General features: G+C 35.3%; 3 protein-coding genes and 1 pseudogene across 4 annotated transcripts; 2 read left to right on the top strand and 2 right to left on the bottom strand.

The window, feature by feature from the left end:
• The first annotated feature begins 1,627 nt into the window (after positions 1-1,627).
• Positions 1,628-2,607, top strand: LOC148918954 ((-)-germacrene D synthase-like; annotated as a pseudogene).
• A 476-nt stretch (positions 2,608-3,083) lies between these two features.
• On the bottom strand, positions 3,084-3,792 carry LOC148918953 ((-)-alpha-pinene synthase-like). The gene is made up of 3 exons (XM_089048746.1): positions 3,676-3,792; positions 3,297-3,576; positions 3,084-3,205 (listed from the first exon to the last, which is right to left on the bottom strand). Exons 1-3 carry the CDS (start codon positions 3,790-3,792, stop codon positions 3,084-3,086), a joined length of 519 nt encoding a protein of 172 aa, XP_088904872.1.
• Positions 3,793-12,790: 8,998 nt separating this feature from the next.
• LOC148918952 (S-type anion channel SLAH2-like) lies at positions 12,791-14,461 on the bottom strand. Its single transcript, XM_089048744.1, is given in 5 exon segments — positions 12,791-13,110; positions 13,203-13,230; positions 13,324-13,504; positions 13,507-13,562; positions 14,422-14,461. Coding segments are annotated over 5 exon segments (552 nt in total). The 3' UTR covers positions 12,791-12,863.
• A 221-nt stretch (positions 14,462-14,682) lies between these two features.
• Positions 14,683-17,321, top strand: LOC148918951 ((-)-alpha-pinene synthase-like). 2 transcript variants are annotated; one of them, XM_089049357.1, is made up of 7 exons: positions 14,683-14,842; positions 14,928-15,201; positions 15,312-15,687; positions 15,768-15,986; positions 16,103-16,241; positions 16,360-16,608; positions 16,694-17,321. In XM_089049357.1, exons 1-7 carry the CDS (start codon positions 14,720-14,722, stop codon positions 16,985-16,987), a joined length of 1,674 nt encoding a protein of 557 aa, XP_088905483.1. In that variant the 5' UTR covers positions 14,683-14,719; the 3' UTR covers positions 16,988-17,321. The 2 variants fall into 2 exon arrangements, with proteins under 2 accessions (XP_088905483.1, XP_088905484.1); XM_089049358.1 differs by having other exon boundaries at positions 14,685-14,842; positions 14,931-15,201.
• Positions 17,322-20,879: the final 3,558 nt, after the last annotated feature.

The raw sequence follows: 20,879 nt of genomic DNA, 5'->3' as shown, positions 1-20,879 counted from the left end.
CCACTGAATCAGGACGTGGGAGTATTTTCCTTCGGAAGACGTAATAGTGTCATTATTTCCGACACGGATGCACCAATGGAACAAACTGTGGGCATTATTCACTTTATGAGCCATGTGTAATGGTTTTCCTCTTTTTTGTTTTGCCATGAATAGTCTATCAAAAAAATAAAATTGGAAATGCAAGAAATATTAAAAAATGACATTAAATTGAATAAAACGGCAATTAATATTTTCTTGCGTGCGAAAAATCACTCGAATATGAAACTATTTAACCACTAAATTCAATGGTTGTCATTTTAATATTTTCTTGAAATAACTTGTTTGCCTATTTTGTTCCTCAACTTGGTGCATTAATGATTTCCGACTTGTCTAAAATTTGACATTAATAACTTTAAATGAAAGCTAAAAAAATAGACAGTAAAATTCATAATGAACCCACACAATGTCCCTCGATAGAAAAGGAATATTAGCATTATTATTTTGGTGCGTATATTGTTTGGCCTGACAATTGATTACTTTACAATTTACATGGGATGGATTCACATAGGAGCAAGGGTGGTCAAGTGACCACATAGGAGCAAATGTCTTTTGACAGGATCCGAGCCAAATTCTACTTTCAAATCTTAGTTAGAAGGGCAATTTGGTCAAGTGTGCCATGCTCGGCACCTGCCAGGTGTCGGACACGCACAGGATTCGATGTAGATTCCAAAGTGGAATTTGGGTCGGGTCCTGTCATATTTGTCCTTTTACTTTCATTTATTTTTATATTACTCCATTTACTTAAGTTTACAATGTAAATAAGGATTACCCCCCCAACATTTGGATTCAAATAAAAATACTAGAAAATCAAATTCCTACCAAATCAAAATATGAAAAAAAATCAGTTTTAGTGCAAAATACGATTTAGGCTAAAAATGATGACTCATTAAGTCAATATATACTTCATACTAAAATCTCATAAAATCAAGTTTTCTTATTTGATGTGTAAGGAATAAAAGCCGCCAAAAATTATCTTGAGAAAATGATTTTTCATGTATGAAATGAATGCATTAAGGGATCTAAGGTCAATCTAAGTAAAAAACCTTATTTTGGTTAGTATGGAAAAATTAAGGATTTTTGAATAGATTGTATTTCTTTGTTTGTATGTTTTATTGATTATTTCTATCAATATAGTTTATGGAACGATACTTTAAGAGAAAGTTCTCATCAACTATTTCTAGTTCGGATAATGTGGATAGTTCAAGTTCGAGAGATATGGGTATTTCAAGAGATGTGTTGGGTAGTTCGAAAGAAGTGAGTTGCAAGAAAATTTGAGAACTCGTCATGGACAATTGTACTGTGGTTTTTCTATTAATTATGAATTATAAATTATCGTTTCATTTTTATGAGTTTTTTTTTGTGTAGTTTTTTTTAACCTCTTAGATGTTGACCCCTGCAAGGAAATTTTTTGGATACGTTAGAGATTGTTAGTATTGCTGAAAAGAATAGATATTGTTTGTCTCTCCGATTCCAGTTGCTTAGGCAACAAGGTAATAAGGTTTCATGCGGTTAGTCTGCGGTCACACGTTTGTTTTATAATTCTAGCTAGATTAATTAATTTTAATTTCTTCCTCTAATCTTATTATTAATGCATGTGCTGAGGTATGTAGTAGGGCTGCTAAGCTTGTACGAAGCCACACATCTTAGGATGCATTACTAGATGAGGCGTTTGCCTTCACCACCACAAATCTAACTACAGCGGTTGAAACGCAGCGTTTAAGCCCCTCACTTGCTAAACAAGTAACTCATGCCTTGTACCAACCATTCTGGAAGGGCTTCACAAGGCTGGAAGCAAGGATTTACTTGTCCATCTATGAGGAGGAAGGCCACTCACAAAATGAAACTCTCCTAATTAACTTTGGCAAAGCTGGATTTTAACCTTGTGCAGCAAGTCCATCAGAAAGAACTAAGTGAAATTACAAGGTTAATTAACTACATTAAGTGAAATGCTAATTAATTCAAAATTAATGATTATTAATTGTAATTAATTGATATTTATTCAGGTTGTGGAAGGACTTGGACTTTGTAAACAAGCTGCCCTTTGCAAGAGACAGAATAGTTGAGAGCTACTTTGGGGCTTCGGGAGTTTACTTTTAGCCTGAATATATTACTTTGCTAGGATGATATTGGCCGAAGTTATTGCTTTGATAACCATCATTGATGACATCTATGATGTGTATGGCACCTCTGATGAACTAGAGCTCTTTGCTGAAGACGTGGAAAGGTTTATTGAAATCCATATAAACCGAATTAATTTTTTTTAAATTTAATTATTGCAAAAAGTTTTAGCTAAATACTGAATAATGATCATCAGTTTGACACAAGTCTTATTAACTTATTTTTATCATCAGGTGGGATATCTTAGCCATGGACAACCTACCAGAGTACATGAAATTCTGTTGTCAAGCAATGTTGGATTTCTACACTGAAATTGAAGAAAAGTTTGGAGAAGAGGGAGATTTATATCACAGTCGTCACTATGCTAGAGAAGCAGTAAGCCTGATATGTTTTGAGCTAGCCACGATTAACATTGTTACATGGCCAGAAATTAATCATTTAGTTAATTAATTTCTTTTTCTAGTATGTATGATAAATTCTGAGGTAATATGTACAAATAATTCCTTCCTACAGCCTTCCAAACTTGGGCCTAAGTAACCGTTTTTTTTTAATTTAAAAAAAAAATTGTTTAGGCTTATAAACCGGCTCGATCCAAACTGCCATATTGTTTCTAGATTGGTTTCTCTAACTTGTATTTATATATATAGAGTGTCCATTGAGACATCCCTCAAATAAACTAACTTCAGGGACACTCTTGTATTTTAATTATCAGAACTAATTGAAATCTAACTTCGCAAGTTTCAACAAAGCTTCATTGTGTGAAGCTTCATCTTGGTAGATTGACATGTAATGCCTGGCACATACCCTCTCTAGATCTTTTCGCAAAGGTCTCTCCAAGGCTTGAGTGATTTGTTCTGCATGTTAGTAGTTTCCATGAGCTTTTGCAGCAGAGTCAAGGTGAGTGGTGGTGAAAGCAAGAGCTTCATCTAGTATTTCTTCTCCTGTATGCCTAGATGCCCGGCTTCATAAAGGCTTAGCATCCCTGGAACATCGACAATTAGGCATTCCTTGAAGCTGCCATTTTCGTCTTTGAACTTGTTGAACACATCTGCTTGATTGTCATAAAAATGAACAGGCATTAGTTGGCCAAAATCAGTCACATTACACTCCACTACATGATAATTTGTTGATTAACTTACCACATGAAACCTTATATCCATGTTGTCTTAGTAGCCGGAAACCAAGAGCAACGTCGTATAGATCTCCATCATCACTAAAGTCATGGTCAGGAAATGCAGCATGCATACGCTCTAACGCTTCTTCAATTTCACTTTCAGAATGGTATGCCAAACCAAGGCGTTGGATTGCATCAATCAACTTGAGCTGATGTGAAAAGTCACCTGCACTAGTTGTGAATACTTGCCTCCTAACTACTTCTCTCAGCTCCTCAACTTCTTCTCGGTTCCGGGCATTTGTTATCTGCGGCCAGCAATTAATTAAATAAGGAAAACACTTTTGAATATATATATTTTTTTTTTGAGAAAAATAAACATGAATATATAATTTGCATGAGATTACAATGTCTTGGAAATCATAGTTCATGAACCGATCTCCCCAAATGTTTGGTGGGAAATTTTCCGTCCGACGAATAATTTCAGGCTTAGAGTGGGCTGCTGCACAAACTTGGATAGACATGTTTTGCTGTTTTTTCTTTGGTAGATAAAAATCAGACGGCACTTATTAGTACTGTTTTCTATACTCTTCGAGCTTTGCTATGAAACTATGAAACACATTGATGGTAGACTCATGTATATATAGGCAAGGGTTGGGATATAAGATTATTGCAAGGCAAGAATAGAATCGTGAATAGCAGAAGATAGATTCATATAAACCATATAATAATTTTCAAAGCAATAATTTCCACGGCTAGGGCTCTCCCTTTTCTGAGTGCGAGGTTATATATTATCTTTTGGGAGCTTTAGTAATATACCCAAAACAGGGGCTTTAATTATAATAAAAAAAACCCTACATGGAATGCAGTTTAGAAACATACCTAAAAATCATTTACTACAAATGAAATTAGTATTGAAGTTCCTATAAATTACATTTTTGCCATTTATTAACTTAAAACAAGCCCAACACAAAATTCCCAAAAAAACCCAAAACAAGCCGAGCAAGCCCATCCTAGATTTTTTTTTTTGAAAAAATCCAAACTTTAAAAATAAAATAAAAAATCACCAAAACCAAGGGTCTGTCCCCATGACCCTTCATTCTCCATCAAACCTCCACAAACCATGTCATAGAAGTACATTGTTAATACCATGTCACAAAATTTCATTGTTAATACCATGTCATAAAATACATTATTAATACCATGTCATAAAAGTAGATTGTTAATAACAAATAAGAGAAATACATTGTTAATAACATATCAGAGAAATACATGTCATAGAAGTACATTGTTAATACAATTTCATAGGAAAAAAAACATTATTAATATAAGCGATATTTAGTCATATATTATAAATAAAACTATAAATAAACCCTACACAATTTAGTTTTTATAAACATACCCCCAAAAAAGCCCAAAAAATGATAGCTGGATCTATTGAATTTAATTTTAATTATTAAATTACTTTGATGCCATATTGAGTCTTTTGGGCTTTTTGTGAGGTTTTGGGGTTGGGTATGTATTAAGAAACCAATGGCAATTTTGCAATTTAAAGGAAGTTAAAAGTCTTTTTGTTATATTACAAATGGGCTTTTGGTGTTATTTCTAAAGTCCATTTCATATAGGATTTTTTTTATATATATTTTATAATTTGGACTCCTATATTGGGTATAATAGTAAACCTCCCTTAATATAATTTCATAGAAAAACATTGTTAATACCATTTCATACAAAAACTCAAAAATACCCAAAAAAGCCTAGCAAGACATCCGATATAATTTGCAGCCACCTCCAATTGTCCACAGTTTTACCAGATACAATCGCGAAGGCAAAAGGAAATACCTTTACAAGAAAAAAAAAACATTGTTAATGTTATGTCACAGAAGTACATTGTTAATATTATGTTATAGAACTATCTTCCCAGTAAAAATCACATTTTGCATATCATAAACTTCAAGTGCACAACTATATATAGAGCAAAATATAAAGCATGCTTTGTTATTGAAAATCTGTTAATACTTTGTCATAGAAGTACACTATTAATACTATGTCATATAAATCAACTCAGTTGCAGGGTAACAACTGTTGATACCACAAACTGGAAGTTAACAACTGTTCATACCACTTACAAATCAACAAATTGTATACTACAAATCAACTTACCAAGTTGTTGCAATTTACAAGAGTCATATATTAGATCCACAACCACCCAAAAAGCCAAAATTGACTTGCTGCAAATGCCACATCAAAGCACAGAGAAATGAATAAATTCAATCACACGACACACTTAGAATGAGTTCAAAATGATAATTTCTCTCTTCACCAAAATAACAGAAGACCAAAATGATATCAAAGCCTGACCATTAAATTCAGCTGCAATTCCATTACAAACTTGCAAGACAAAAAAAGCAAGCTCTCTTTCAGCTACAACTCAGAAGCAAAAACAATTGCACAAAATTAGTACAATAAATAAACCAACTTTCTCATTTTCTAACTCTGAAAATGAGGAATTTGTGAATATTGACACATTTTATCAGCAACCCAATTTCCTGAAATAGATGTTTAGCAAAACATATGTAACTCACCCAATTTTTCGGTTAAACTTTTATAAGACTCTTAGCAAGCAGCTTGAAATGATGTATAACGTATAATGTTTGGTCTCTTGGTTGGGTCGTAGTTTGTTGGCTAAGCATTGTAGTAGTTAGGGGTAAGATAGTGGTCTATTTGTGCATGACTTAACCAATGTGTCCTAAGCAAGACATGCTTCAAGTCAATGAATACAAAACATGATTAATCATTTATTACATTTTAAATGCTGCTTGCTTCGCTATGTTACCTCTCTGTGTAAAACCTAATATTGACCAACAAGTCTAAGCAATCTGAAATCAAGATAAAATTTGTAAATACAAAGATGAAAGTCTAACTCTTGTTGTAAGTGCAAGGTTATGAGTATCCGAAGACTTAGATCATTGGACTATTATGAAATTAAAAAAATTATGTATCTATCTGTGTTCTTTGGATCATTCGACAACATCAAAACTAAATGAATTAAAACATATGTTGTACCTAACAGATAGGCTTTGGTCAATCATAGAGGCAATAGTAGGGAAACTGAATTTGGTTAATATTACAGGGAACAGTCCTATGTATGGAGGAAAGGATACATCCTCTTTGTAATGTATTGGCTAAACATCAACCAAAACAAATATGCCTATCACGACTAAAGAACAAATAAATTAGTTTCCTTCCATATTGAAACGATCATAAACCACAACATAAAAGTTTACATATTCAGATCTCTAACCTAAGCCATACAAGGTAAGTCGTTGAATTTAAAACAGTCACAAGCCAAACACAAACAGAAAACACAACGATTCATACAATAAAGACTAGAAAGTACTGAAATAAGAAATCATCATAAGAATAAATGGTGAAAATACGTACATCAGAGGCGTTACTAATGAGCTCACGGAGAACGATCTCCTTATTGTTGTAGAGGTGTTGATGATTAAACTCAAAAGCTAGTTGATCTCATGGATCAGGATCGAGTCCACCTCCTAAGTTGTAAAAAGACGTTCCTGAGGTCGGCGTATCCAGCTCTTCAAAGAGGAGCTTCTTCAATGGCAGCCGTGAGAGGAAGACGAAGCGGTATCCCTTTGGCTCTGGAACAATTGTCATCGGCGGCATCAGCAAACAGGAGATCCAGGTTGAAAATCGTGAACACATGACAAATCTAGCCATTTGGAATACATCGGCTATCCGTTGGGGTTGGTGCAGGCGAAAGAGAAATCGTCTTCATCTTCGTTCTTCTCGCAATCACCACCGATGTCTACATTCTGAACACCTTTGTTCGGCAAATGACACCTCAAATCTACAAAGTAGCCACATGAAACTGAAATCGCGTCGAAATTCAAGTAAATTAAGCAAAAATCAAAAGGAAAATAACAGATTGAAGCAGATGGAACAAACCTGCAAAGGAAATGGAGGCATCGGCTGCAAGAACACGTGTGAGGTCACCGACGTAACGGAGATTGTCGTCGGTGTGACGAGGGAGGATTTTTCTACCATAGCTATAGAATAGTTTTAAAGTTTCGTTGGTCTTGTGTTGGTCCATGGCTCTGAGACTGTTTGGTTTACTTTGAAGGCAGAGAGAGGGAAGAAGGGAGAGAACAAAGGAGAGATGAGGATTTGAAGGGGAGAGAGAATTTTTATGTTCTCTGCATTCTAATTTAAATGAGATCCACAACTAATTTAATGCTAAAAAGGGTAATAAAGGTATATCATCTTATTAATTAAATTAAAAATATATATAATTGTTGATTTTTGGGTATGTTTATAAAGCTTAAATGGTATAGGGTTTTGTAATAGGACTAGGTGTAGAATTCGGTATTTAACTAAAAAACCTTTATCTTTTTCCTTCTAACTTTTTTCTCACTTAACATATTGGGCCATTGGCTGGATTTAGAGCAGATGTTTAGCATTTTTTTGCCTCTTTTAAAGCTAGCATAGTGATGAATCGATGATGATGGTACTTTCCTCTTCAATACATGAGTTAAATCAATATAATAACAAGCTACATCCGCCATGCACCACAAGTTTTTAACGCGAGAGAGACGTGCGTTACTCTATATTGCTGTAATTCTAGCTGGATATGGTTGATGTGATCTTGTACGACTTATGATTCACAAGTAAAGTTTTATCCTATTGGGTTTTCTTTGGGAATATTTTAATGAGCCCACTAAAAAACATACCATATTTGATGTAACTTGTATGGTATATTGAATATTATTACTATTCCTAACGAAAAAAGTGTCGGGTTATTGACATTTTCATATTCATATGATAATTTGGATAAAAATTAATGATTGATTGAATTAATTGATGTGTAGATTTATGGAATGATTCTTTAAAAGAAAATTATCAATGGATCGTCCTTCTCCGTCTAATTTGGGTAGTTCAAATGCAAGACCAATGAAGTAGATGAAATATTGGCTAATCCTCAGGCAGACCTTGGACTAAGAACTCAAATGATGGATTGTAGTCCTAATATTCGAGATGAGATCTGAAGAGCATATCTACAAAAAGAGACCTTGTACAAAAAGAGACCTTGTCAACCTAGAAGTCATAGATTCCCACAAATTAATTAATCAGGAATTAATAAATGCTTCATTGCTCAATGGTTTGATGTGTTTAATTTGTTGGAATATAGTATAGCTAAAGATGCTGCGTTTTGGCTTCATTGTTATCACTTTAAACCTAATTTTGATCAAGTAGGTGGTGACGCATTCACTAGGATTTGATTTAATAATTGGAAGAAGGGGAAAGAAAGATTTAACCTTCATGTTGGACCGGTTGGTAGTGTTCACAACCAAACTAGACAAGTTGCTTACAATTTGATGCATCAAATCACACATATTGAAACAATTGTGATCAAGCAAACAAACCAAGCTCGTACGGCATATTGCACTTGCTTGAATGCATAACTCAAGTGTACTAGGTATTTGTTGCGACAATGTCTTTCTTTTTGTGGTCATGATGAAAGTGTCATTTCAAGTAATAAGGGGAATTATTTAGAGCTCTTGCAATTTCTTGCGGATCATGATGAAAAAGTTAAGGCCGTTGTGTTGGAAAATGCTTCGGGAAATCTAAAGTTAATAGCTCCTTCAATTCAAAAAGATCTTGTCAATTCTTGTGCCAAAAAAACCATTTGTCTTATCTTCAGTGATGTAAAAGATAGATATTTTTCAATAATGATGGATAAAGCACGTGATGTTTCAATAAAGGAGCAAATGACGATGGTGTTCCATTATGTGAATGACAAAGGACAAATAATTGAAAGGTTTGTAGGGGTTCAACATGTAATCGACACTACTTCAAGTGCACTAAATGAAGCCATTAATGAATTTTTTTTCCTCCGAGAATTTGAGCTTTTCCAAGCTACGATGACAAGGTTATGATGGAGCTAGTACTATGAGAGATGAGTTCAATGACCTTAAAACAAAGATTTTGAGAGAACAACCATGTGCATTTAATGTTTATTATTTTGTTCATCAACTTCAACTAGCTCTTCTTGCCGTTGCTTAATTGTTTGAATGATAGCTTGATTGTTTACATTGAGAGAGATGTTTTTGTTTGTATTGATCGTGAAACTATAATGCAATATTTTCAAAATATAAAAACTCATCGTGGACAATTGTAACTTGTATTATTGGTTTTGTCATGAATTATAAATGGAAGTACTGGCTTTCTATTTTTTTAGTATTATTTCTTTGTAGAAAAATTTCGGAACTTTTACACTATCACTCCTTGGCCACAGAATCCTGAATGCACCACTAGCTGCAACAATTAATTTCATTAATAAAAGAAAGATACAAAAAAATGGCTCCACAAAAGGCTCTTGCAAATAACAGAAAGATACAAACAATACGCTTAAATTTAATTGGTCCTTGTAGTCTCACATAGGAATATGACTAGTGATTAGATTTAAAAAAAATATGGGTATGGATATAAGAATTTGGGTGGCGATAGCATAACCAAATTAATTTACAAATATTGAATTTAAAAGAATTCAAAGTTGTAAAACTTGTAAAAGGAAGAAGACGAAGAAGAAAAGTGGACTCCTTTTAATACCATTGCTGTTGCTGACAGAGATCCATATAAAAGGAATACAATAATAACAGAGATTTATAATAAAATACCCCAAAATAAAATAATAACAATACTGTCGGTAGCCTTCGACTGATCATGTCCATTCCTTTCCATTTCCCTTCCAGTTTTACTCGGTCTCTGTTTTGGCGGACAGATTTGTGGATCTTTTGTGTGTAGCTGTGTTGGTTTGTGTGCCAGGTTGTAGTGAGTTTTATGCCTTTTTTGTGTTTTTGAGTTCATTTTGGTGTATGTCGGAGCATGAAATTTCCGGTTATTTAACAAGTAATCTTGTATTTCATGTTGAGAAGCTGGATACTATTTCAATTGCCATCAATGAGGAATGAAGGGCTACCTACAAGAAAATACTCCGACGCTCAAGTTAGTGTTTGTTTAGGAATATTGCAGTGGAGTCAGAATAATGTCATACCTCTATTCCTTTATGCTGGGGGATTAGTTGACCTTTTATAGGTATTGAACACTTTGACTTCAAGTCCCATATCCCTTATTTATCTCCACGCGTTCTATGGTAGTGAATATTATGTTATTTGATTCCCTATACTCCCTCAAATTTAAGGTTTATGGGAAGTGGCTTGTTACTTAAGCCTTAATTTTGGCTTTCTACATTAATAAAACTTGTTTATGACAAAACAAAAAACTTTGTTCCCAAATTAGTTTCATTAAAACAATAAAAATACTTCAATCTAGCTAGTATTGTGTACTAATCTTCTTATTTTTTTAGTTTTGATAATCAATCTCATCTCTTGAACTAAATAGAATGGTCATCCGATGAGATATATCTGCGAGTTATTTACACTAACATTTTATGAAGTTTTCAGTGTTTTCATAAACTCCATTGAAATTTTGAAACTTACACAAATACCCCATGAAGTTTTAAATTATTTTCACCTTTTTCAAACGACTGTTGATGACCATCCATGACAAAGGAAAAAAACATATATAGTTGGTGACCAGAGCAAGTTGATCTTTTCAAAGATAAGATCTTACCATTAGTTGGCCCATGAAGCCAATGATGGGCAGATAGTTAACGTGTGAAATCCAAAACGAGTGATAAAATTGATAGATTGGGAGCGTCTTGATAAGTAATGTAGCTTTTGGAATATTTAATCATCCAAATAGAGGAAGCCGATCTTCAACACGATCTTACCAAAATTGACAGATAATATTATATGATCCTGCGCATCCAGAAGTTTCATGATTCATGATGAACAGCTGGACCTTTCATGATAACGACACTGGATGCATGTTTTGTGTTGAATTATCCAACAGTGCTGGAGCCCTACAAGCTCGTGTTACAACTGCTAATGTTGTAATGTTATGAACTTTTTATTCTCAATTATTTTAAATCATTCCAACAATTTTTTTTTATAAAAATTATTATTATTATTATTGCCAAAGTTAGGAAGGTGGGAGGAAAACTCGTAGTGTCTTGAATTCTAGTCCATTTGAGAGCACATCACAATGGTTAGAGCCAATCCAACTAAGAGCATCTACAATGGGCTCCCTAAACGACCTCCTTAGACAAATTTTAGGGAGGAATTATAAAAATGCAACTCCAACTATGCTCCCTATCCACCTCCTAAAATAGGGAGTCCTCTAGGAGCTCCTAAATTTGAGGAGAGAGAAAAGACTCCTAGTGGCTCCTTATAATTTAATGCTGATTTATTTAATGAGTATTTCAAACATTTATTTAATGCTAACTATTTTTTATTTTATTTTTTAATATAGATGGACCAATCAAAAAATAGTTATAGTATTTATGACTCTCCAAATTATGGAGTATGGTTGAAGTTGAACTTTTTTAGAGAGCTCCTAAAATAGCTTTCTTATATTTTTAGCTAAATTTTAGGTAAGAAATAGAGAGCATCATTGTGGATGCTCTAACACCCTATTAGTGTGATAAATTATTTTGAATTAAAATGCTTTAATTTTAAAGTAACAAAAAGTCAAGAGGTTTTTATTGCGAACAATAGAAAATAAGATACAAAATAATAAAACATAATAAGGAACCGGCTTATCCCAACTAACCAGAATCAAATACCTTTCACAATTAAGTACCATGCAGAGATGGTATCTGTTCAGAGCCGGCCTTGTTATTAGCCCGGAAGTATAATCGCCTAGTGCTCCACATCGAGGATGGCCCCAAAAATTATTTTATGAGATCTATATATAAATGAGTAATGCTACATTTATAACATTTTTATACCACATGATGTCATATGTTCATATCATATGTCACATCAATTAAATCAATGAGGTGTATTTTAATTAAGACAATTAGAAAAATAAATACTTGAATAAATCATAAAAGAAAATATTAAATAATTTTAATTGATGTGACTGTCCACCTCAGCTGCCATATAAGATAGATTTTTTCTATTTAAACCCCATACTTCTCTAAGTTCACCCCAATACTTAAATCATTAAGTTATAAATTTTATTATTGTGTAAAATGACAAAAAAAGTCATCAAACTTAATACTTAATCATAGTACATCTATACACACACTCCACACACCCCACACACCCCACAACTCTTCAAATTAAGTTTCAAAAAAAATACAAACTCTTCTACATCCTATGCCAGACTACTACAAAGAGACCTTGTTTTCTACAAAGAGACCTTGTTTTCTACAAAGAGAAAGGGCAGGGGGGGTCCTAATCAAGAAGTCCAAGTCAATTTGGGTTTGATTGTTTGATTCAGTAGAGAAGGAACGAATGTCAGTGTAGGCAGCCATCACAGCAGGGAGGGAAGATCCTAATTACGGATGTCAATATTTGCAAGAACAGAAAGGCCTACATACATACCCTGTTTTGGATGCCGCTGTTTTTGTGAACAGCCCACGAACACTCTCCTCCTTTTCCATTGCTTGACTGATATTCATGGAATTCTCTAAACCTGTAGCTTTCATTCATCCCATTGCATTGCATCACATTATTTGCTTTGGCTTTCTGTCACTGATGACAGTTGCAATGTCATTGGGGAAGAGGTTTCCGAGCACCAAGCCATGCAAGATGGTTGTTATGAAAAGAGCAATGACTGTGATTGTGGCAATGAGAGAGAGTGTAACAGCCAGAGCTTTTGTTACCACATTTGTGACTTCATTTGAGTACCTGATGGTTACACTGGCAGCACCAGTCATTGGAAAAGTATATACCCACCATGCCATAGAAAACCTATAGAACCAAATCTAACTGAATGTCAGAAAAATATTCCTGTACAAAACTACAAACGTAGATTCATCAGAGAAATGAAAGTGATATCGTACTTAAATCCTCGGAAAAAGTTAACCCGGACTACCTGTGCAATCAGGAAAAACGTTAAAAGAACAATTAGCGATAACACCAAGCCAGTTCTTAAGTAGTAATGCAACTTAGTTCAGGTTATACTTGCCAGTGAGAGATAAAGGAACAAGGCAATGAAGTAAGCAATCCGTGAACTGTAATCAAAGGAGCCTTGGATTTTTGCCCATGCCATGGAAGCTACACTTGGTGCTGCAACAAACAGAAAGAATACAGGATGGAGGTCCTTTGGGATTACTGTCTCATTAGTTGGAAGTCGCTGATAGAGCTGCTATTTAATAAAACTATGTAAAGCGCCAAACCAACAGCAAAAAAGAACAGTGGTCCTTCTTTGTGGGGTTTAAATAGAAAATATCTTTTATTTCTTATTTTTTTAGCTTGGAGTGTATTTAAGGGTAGTTTGGGAAGATAATGGGGTTTACTTAGAAATTGTGAAAATTTAAATTAAAAGTTGGGGTGAACTTAGAACATGGGGTGAACTAAGAGAAGTGTGAGGTTTAAATAGAAAATCTCTATAAGATAATATAAAGATGCGGCATACAAATGTGGTAAGAATAACATTATTCTATATATAAAGGCGAAGACCTCAAACGGCGTTAACATCCAAACACATTTAAAACGCCCCTTGGTTACCCAATTTGCTAAACAACCACAATTTAATATATTAAGGGCAAAATAGTAAAAACTTCATCTTTAATTAAAAAAAAAATAGAAAACTAATTTGTTGATGCTAAAAAATGGTCCGACATTGCATTAAGTCTACATCTAGTATGCATTGGGTATTCTAGTCCCCTCTCTTCCAAAAAACATTGTTAGAGCCGTTTTCCATTTGAAGGGGGACGAAGCCACTGTTATTATGAGTTTGCAATCTTAGTTGGGATGCCTATGCCAGAGTTTATTTTATCCTACATGTTCGTTAGTGGAGGCACGCTAGATTGTCTTAATTTTGATGTTAGATTGCTCTATTATTATAATGGTCATTTTGTGTCTAGTTTGTATTGGCCTTTGTGACTAATGACTTTTTTGGCTGAATTATGAATGTAATCCCATACTTTCTCCAAAAAAAAAAAAAAAAGCCAAGTATTTTTCGTTTTATAAGTATGTTAAACAATCATCCCCGGAGATATTAATGCAATCGGTAGAGGTAGTAGTATTTGTGAACATGACGTTTGTCACGCTGGATACTTAAGTATTTTTGGCTGATAAGCTCGTTTCTCAGGATCATATCTAATACTTAAATCGGATCAAACACATGTTAAACATATCTATGCTCAAACGTATGCTCTAAATTGAACACATGTTAAACATATGCTCTAAATTGAGCCAATGGCCTAAATAGTACGTGACAAAAAGAAAAGGGAAAAGAAAGACATCCCACTTAACCGGCCACGACATGGAAATTATATCTTAATTAGAGTGAATGATGTGGATTTTGCCTATATATGCATAATCGTATGGGCAATATTTCAGTACAAAGCAAACCATGTCTTTCCCAATAGCAGCTCAAGTAGCACACAGTGCTGAGCCAGAAATTGTTCGGCAGACAGCAAATTATCACCCAAGCATTTGGGGAGATCGGTTCCTCAATTATGATGAAAAAAACATTGTAATGTTATTCAAATTATTTATATGCATTTTATTCTTTTCAAATTTAATTTGTTGCTAATTTAATTTGTTGTGTTGTGTTGTAGCAGATAACTTATGGCCATATGCGACAGCAAGTGGACCAACTGAAAGTAGCTGTGAGGAAGGAAGTATTCACAACAAGTGCAGGTGACTTTTCACATCATCTCAAGCTAATTGATGCAGTCCAGCGCCTTGGCGTGGCTTACCATTTCGAAAGAGAAATCGAAGAAGCCTTGCAACGTGTGCACGTTTCATATCATGACTATGATGGTGGTGATCTCTACACTGTTGCTCTTGGTTTTCGGCTACTAAGACAACATGGATTCAATGTTTCTTGCGGTAGGGGTGAAGAAATTAATTAAATGTGTGGAATGTGATGTGAGTGGCTCTTGGCTATAATATTATTCCATGTCTCATATATGTGCCCATTTTTTCTGACAATAAACCAGATATATTCAACAAGTTCAAAGATAAAAATGGTAACTTCAAGGAGAGCTTAACTGCTGATGTTCCTGCGATGCTAAGCTTTTATGAAGCAGCACATCTAAGGAAGCATGAAGAAGACATACTAGAAGAGGCTCTTGTTTTCACCACCACTCACCTTGAGTCGGCAGAAACAACGGACGCAAGAAATCCACTGGCTTTACAGATAACTCAAGCCTTAGAGAGACCTCTGCGGAAGGGTCTGGAGAGGGTATGTGCCAGGGGTTACATGTCAATCTATCAGGATGATGCTTCACATAGTGAAGCTATATTGAAACTTGCAAAGTTAGATTTCAATCTCGTTCAATCTTTACACAAGAAGGAGCTCAGTGAGATTACTAGGTAAGTCTTTGAATCATGTAAACATAAAATAGTTTGCAATTAGTACACCCTATACACTTAATATTGTCAATTAATTATAGGTGGTGGAAAGAACTGGACTTTGAAAAGAAGCTTCCTTTTGCAAGAGATAGGATCGTGGAGCTGTACTTTTGGATAGTTGGAGTCTATTTCGAACCGCATTATATTGCAACAAGAAAAATTCTTACAAAAGTGATTGCCCTGGTATCAGTTTTGGATGATATCTACGATGCATTTGGCACATACGAAGAACTCGTGATCTTTACTGGAGCAATTGAAAGGTTAATTGGAAAAAATATATTATCTGCTTTCTAATTAATTTGAAACTGATTTATTTGTTGCATAACTACTACCTGTGTGTATATCCTAAGATGAATGTGGTTTATGCAATTTTCAGGTGGGATATCAATTGTATGGATGAACTCCCAGACTATATGCAAGTATTTTACCATACCCTCTTGAATGTTTACGACGAAATTGAGGAGGAGATGGCAAAAGAAGGAAGATCATACCGAGTTTACTATGCAAAAGAAGCTGTACGTAATGCAAATGCACAACTTTATTTGCTGTTAATCTATTTTGAGTTTGTTCCATGGGATTTTTTCAACGGTCCCAACTCACTTTACTTTTCAATGCTTTTAACAAATGGCATAGGTTAAAGCTCAAGCCCGGAACTACTTCGCTGAGGCCCAATGGTTGCACAAAGACTACATTCCAAGCATGGAAGAGTATATGAGTGTAGCAACAGCTTGTGTTGGTAACACCTTGCTTTCAATTACATCTCTGGTTGGCATGGGAGATATTGTAACGAAGGAAGCTTTTGAGTGGTTGTTGAATGATCCTAGAATTCTTAGAGCTTCAAATATCATTTTTAGGCTCATGGATGACCTTAGTGGATACGAGGTACGTATAATAAGATGTTCTTACCTTGGTACAAATCAGAATTAGGTAAGATAACTAAATTTGTATTTTGGATTTATTTTTGCAGTTTGAGAAAGAGAGAGAGCATGTTGCTTCTAGTATTGAATGTTACATGAAGCAATATGGGGTGCCAGAGCAAGAGGTGCTTGATATTTTTAACAAACAGGTTAAAGATTTGTGGAAGGATATCAACGAGGAGTTCCTTAGACCAACTGATGTGCCAATGCCTGTCCTCATGCGTGTTCTGAATCTAACAAGAGTGGTTGATCTCCTTTACAAAGGGGAGGATGGCTACACACATGTTGGGAAAGTGATGAAAGATAGTGTTGCTTCACTTTTTATTGAACCCGTGCCTCTCTGATTTGGCTTATTATGAGATTTCGTTTTAGTCACTTTTAGGTCGTTCCTCAGAATTAATTTTAAAAATAAGGTCATTCCCAAGAATTGATGTCGTTATGTTGATTGGATTTTTGAGTTTTTGAGAGAGATGGTTGTTGGGCTTGCTATGGTGTATTATTATGTGTACACTTCTTTACGATATGTTTCGGGCTAGACAGAAACTAAACCTTAATAAAGAAAATTTGTATTATCCACTATAGCTTGATCCATAACTATTTGCAGCTTCGAAAAGCAAATGGAGGGTAATAGCTTCTTGTTTCACAGTGCATCATAAATCACAATGCACTTGGATTTTGTGAAACCCTATATTTTTAAGGATTTTGAGATTGAAACGATTGATATTATTCTTTGATAATTGTCAGTAAATATATAAGAGCAATTGTGTACTAGATATGGTAAGAGAACAATATTAAATTGATTCCTATACTGATTGATTCCAAATATGATACATGATTATAGGAGAGAGCATAATGAGGGATTGATTGACATTTTCACACAGCATGACAATTTATTGGCTAAACTTTAGCCTAAAACATATAACTCTGGAATCCACCAAGAAGATATGAGGAAACTTCAAGGTTTATTGATAAAATTGGAATAACAAAATATAACCCTAACCATGGGCAAAGTATGCTTAAATACTCCTAGAAACCTTAGGAATAACAAAGGAATTACAATAGGAAAATAACAAAGTTTCCAAAAACTATAAAACTGGATTTTGGGCTACCAAACGATATTGGATGCCCGAAAAAGCTCATGCGTCATAGCAAAGTAATGGGTTTTATTCGTGACATCGTTCCCTTCAAATCGGCGGGTCTTGGGCCTGATTCTGAGCTTAGAGCCAAAATTTACAGTTTACCCGATTTGCCTTTGCGCACATCACTCCAGCTCCTTTTCAATTGCTTCCACCATTTGTTCTACATCAGTCCCTTCCACTTCTGAAGAACTCGACTCCGAGTTATCATTAGGATAAATTGACTCATCATCATGGAACTCATGTAGATTTGCAACATTGAAAGTGCTCAATATATGCCCATTGAAGAAGGAAGATCCACGACATAGGCATTATCGTTTATTTTCTTCATAACTTTGTAAGGGGCCATACTTTGAGGCTCTCTGCCGTAGGTACCAATTGGGAAACATTTTCCCCTCAAGTCAACCATCATGGAGTCTCCTTCCTAGAACAGCTTCACATGGCGGTGCTTGTTAGCGGCGACCTTAAATTTGGTGTTGGTCCTCTCTAGCTTTTCCTTTAGTTCTTCCCTCAAAGTTTGAACCTGTTCAGCCATATTTTCAGCAGCTACACAAGTCTTCTGGGCTCTTAGAAGCTTGACTAGGTCAACCACATGCTTAGGCATCGAAGTGTAAACAATGACAAAGGGTGATTTTCATGTGGAAGAATGAACAACACTGCTGTAAGTGAACTCCATCTGTGGCAATGCAACATCCCATTGCTTCGGCATGTCTTTGCAAAAGCTCTTAGCCATGTTTTTTAGGGTTCTGTTGGTAACCTTAGATTGAACACTGAAATTGGTACTTAGGTGACAAATGGTAGATTTAATTACACAACCAAAACAAAACAACTCAGCAATCTTCACACACTTTAAACCTTGACCAAATACACGTATGACTAGTCAACTGCTAGTCATGAACAATCACAATCAAGAGAACACACAGATCATGCCACAATGTACCTGCAACCTAGAAGATTACTAGTGACAACCTACGCACTCAGAAGGACCCATCAATCTAGGCATCCCCTGTGCTAGCAACAACTATGTGAAAGTGTGTGAAATCATCAAAATCATGCAAACATCAAACAGCAGATAAAGATGACTAGTCAACCATCAAGAACACAAACCCAGAAAAATTACAGATATGCAAAACAGATTTTGTTCACCCTGAAACCCACCATTGGGAAAAACTGGGAGTCATCAACCGACCAGGCAATCCACTAAGTAGAAAAAGATTCTTACAAAGGAAATACAACCAAGCTCAAGATTCACCTAGGTCAATTTAGGAATATGAGCAATACCTCCTTTGTGCAATCTCCTTCTCCAACTTAGCAAAACTTGAAGCTCAGTTCTTCATGGCAATGGCAGCTCCTTCTCCAAATTGCTCGTTCATCCCATGGCACAAGCTTGCAAGTTCCAACACGAACCAAGAACAATATTTGATTCAAAGGAGAATGACCAATTTCTTCAAGCCATACTCTTGAAGAAATCAGTCTTGAATCTGACCTAGATATAAATGAGAGATTATTTGAATAGCTAGATGCGATTCTGTTTTCAAAAGCAGTTTTTCAAAAGAAATCAATTGGAAAAACTCATAGATGAAAAGTATATGGTTCTCTCTTGAGGAAGAAGAGAAAGAAAGCAAAAACAATCTTTCCAAAATTTCACGTTAAAGAGACAGCTAACCGACTAAAAACGTGACCTTTACAAATAAAAATTCTAGGTCGAAAACCACAGATGGCAGCAAAGAGAGAGAAAGAGGAATATGACAAAACAGTTTGTTATCCAGCTGGAAGCAAGGATGACTAGTCATAAGAGAAACGGATGACTAGTCATCATTTTATGAAGACTGTTTAATGTAATGATATGCAATGCACAATACCTTTGTTAACTTGCATGAGCTACCATAGAGCAAAGATTAGAGAAGAGCACCAATAAAAGTTTTCCCTAATCTAGACTTGAGCTTGATAAATTACATTACACATCCTATTACAAAGTTGTCAAAGGAAACCAAAAGAAAATAGTAAAAACCATACATTAACAATCTCCCCCTTTTTGGCTTTCCTTGACAACATACTCTCTAAGAACACTCAACCCAAAACCGAGACTAATGAGATGATGAAGTGAAAGTTCCTGCAAGAACAACCAATCTTCCCGGCACAAAAACAAGCATATTATCACAGAAATTTTAAAACAATATGCAATGTGGGGTTGAGAGTGTTCTCCCCCTTGTTGATAAGGAAAGTGTAAAAAGGCAGAGAGAGAGAAACAGCATATAAAATGGATTAACCACAAAGTGATAGGCATATAGGAACAAGGTTAATAAAGACATATTCATATATGGATGACTAGTCAAACAACAGTTGGTTTAAAACAATACAGAATATAGATTCATGACTAGTCAAATACTAGTTGTTCAAAACAGGACAGAACAACTCCCCCTATCACAATGCACAGACTACCCACAATGTGTTAACAAAAACAATCCCCTAGCAAAATGCACAGACTACCCAGAAGGAGATTACAAAACAACTTCCCTATCACAATGCACAACCTATCGAATTAATCTTCCTAACAAGGACACAAGCCAAGAGCAACCCCAAGCTAAAACACCAAAGAGCCACCAGAATCCACAGAGTCATCCGAGTCCTCAACAGCTGGCAGGATCAGGTGAGTATCAGCAGCAGCAGCAGCAGCAGGAGTCGGCGGATGGAATGCGCTCAAAAGATGCCAATATACTCTTCCTTGGCAGCCACCGATCTCTCGAGAGAGGCATTCTCGAGGAAGACGACACAGTGAGAAACGTCCTAGAAACTTTCTGGCTAAGGGCAGCAGAGGCATTGCCATAAGGAGCAATGAGAGGATGCCACTGATCGGAATCATGAAATACCACCCCATTTTTCTCACAAAGGCGCCAATCGACAAGGGAAGACTAGAGTCCCCTTGTGCTTGGTACCATGACCAATGGTCTTTCCAAGAATGACATTATAAAGGATATCACCAAGGGGAATTTTATCATGATTCACCATGGTAATCATGAGTTGACAGGCAGCAAGAGTGGGATTAGAATTGTTCCCAGTGGGGAGAATATTATGACGGATAAAGTCCCACAAAAATTTA

This window comes from Prunus mume, linkage group LG3 (genome assembly GCF_029339155.1).
Source record: "Prunus mume cultivar Tortuosa linkage group LG3, ASM2933915v1, whole genome shotgun sequence".
NCBI lineage: Eukaryota > Viridiplantae > Streptophyta > Magnoliopsida > Rosales > Rosaceae > Prunus > Prunus mume.
This window is presented reverse-complemented; position numbering and strand designations above follow the sequence as displayed.

What these genes read in the sequence shown, in the direction of transcription:
- LOC148918951 (XM_089049357.1), top strand. Translation starts at nt 14,720, where the DNA reads ATGTCTTTCCCAATAGCAGCTCAAGTAGCACACAGTGCTGAGCCAGAA. An exon ending in TGGATTCAATGTTTCTTGCG is followed by an intron (nt 15,202 to 15,311) that starts GTAGGGGTGAAG and finishes ACAATAAACCAG; the next exon opens with ATATATTCAACAAGTTCAAA. An exon ending in ATGACCTTAGTGGATACGAG is followed by an intron (nt 16,609 to 16,693) that starts GTACGTATAATA and finishes TTATTTTTGCAG; the next exon opens with TTTGAGAAAGAGAGAGAGCA.
- LOC148918953 (XM_089048746.1), bottom strand. Translation starts at nt 3,792, where the DNA reads ATGTCTATCCAAGTTTGTGCAGCAGCCCACTCTAAGCCTGAAATTATT. An exon ending in ACTATGATTTCCAAGACATT is followed by an intron (nt 3,577 to 3,675) that starts GTAATCTCATGC and finishes TGCTGGCCGCAG; the next exon opens with ATAACAAATGCCCGGAACCG. An exon ending in TGGATATAAGGTTTCATGTG is followed by an intron (nt 3,206 to 3,296) that starts GTAAGTTAATCA and finishes ACAATCAAGCAG; the next exon opens with ATGTGTTCAACAAGTTCAAA.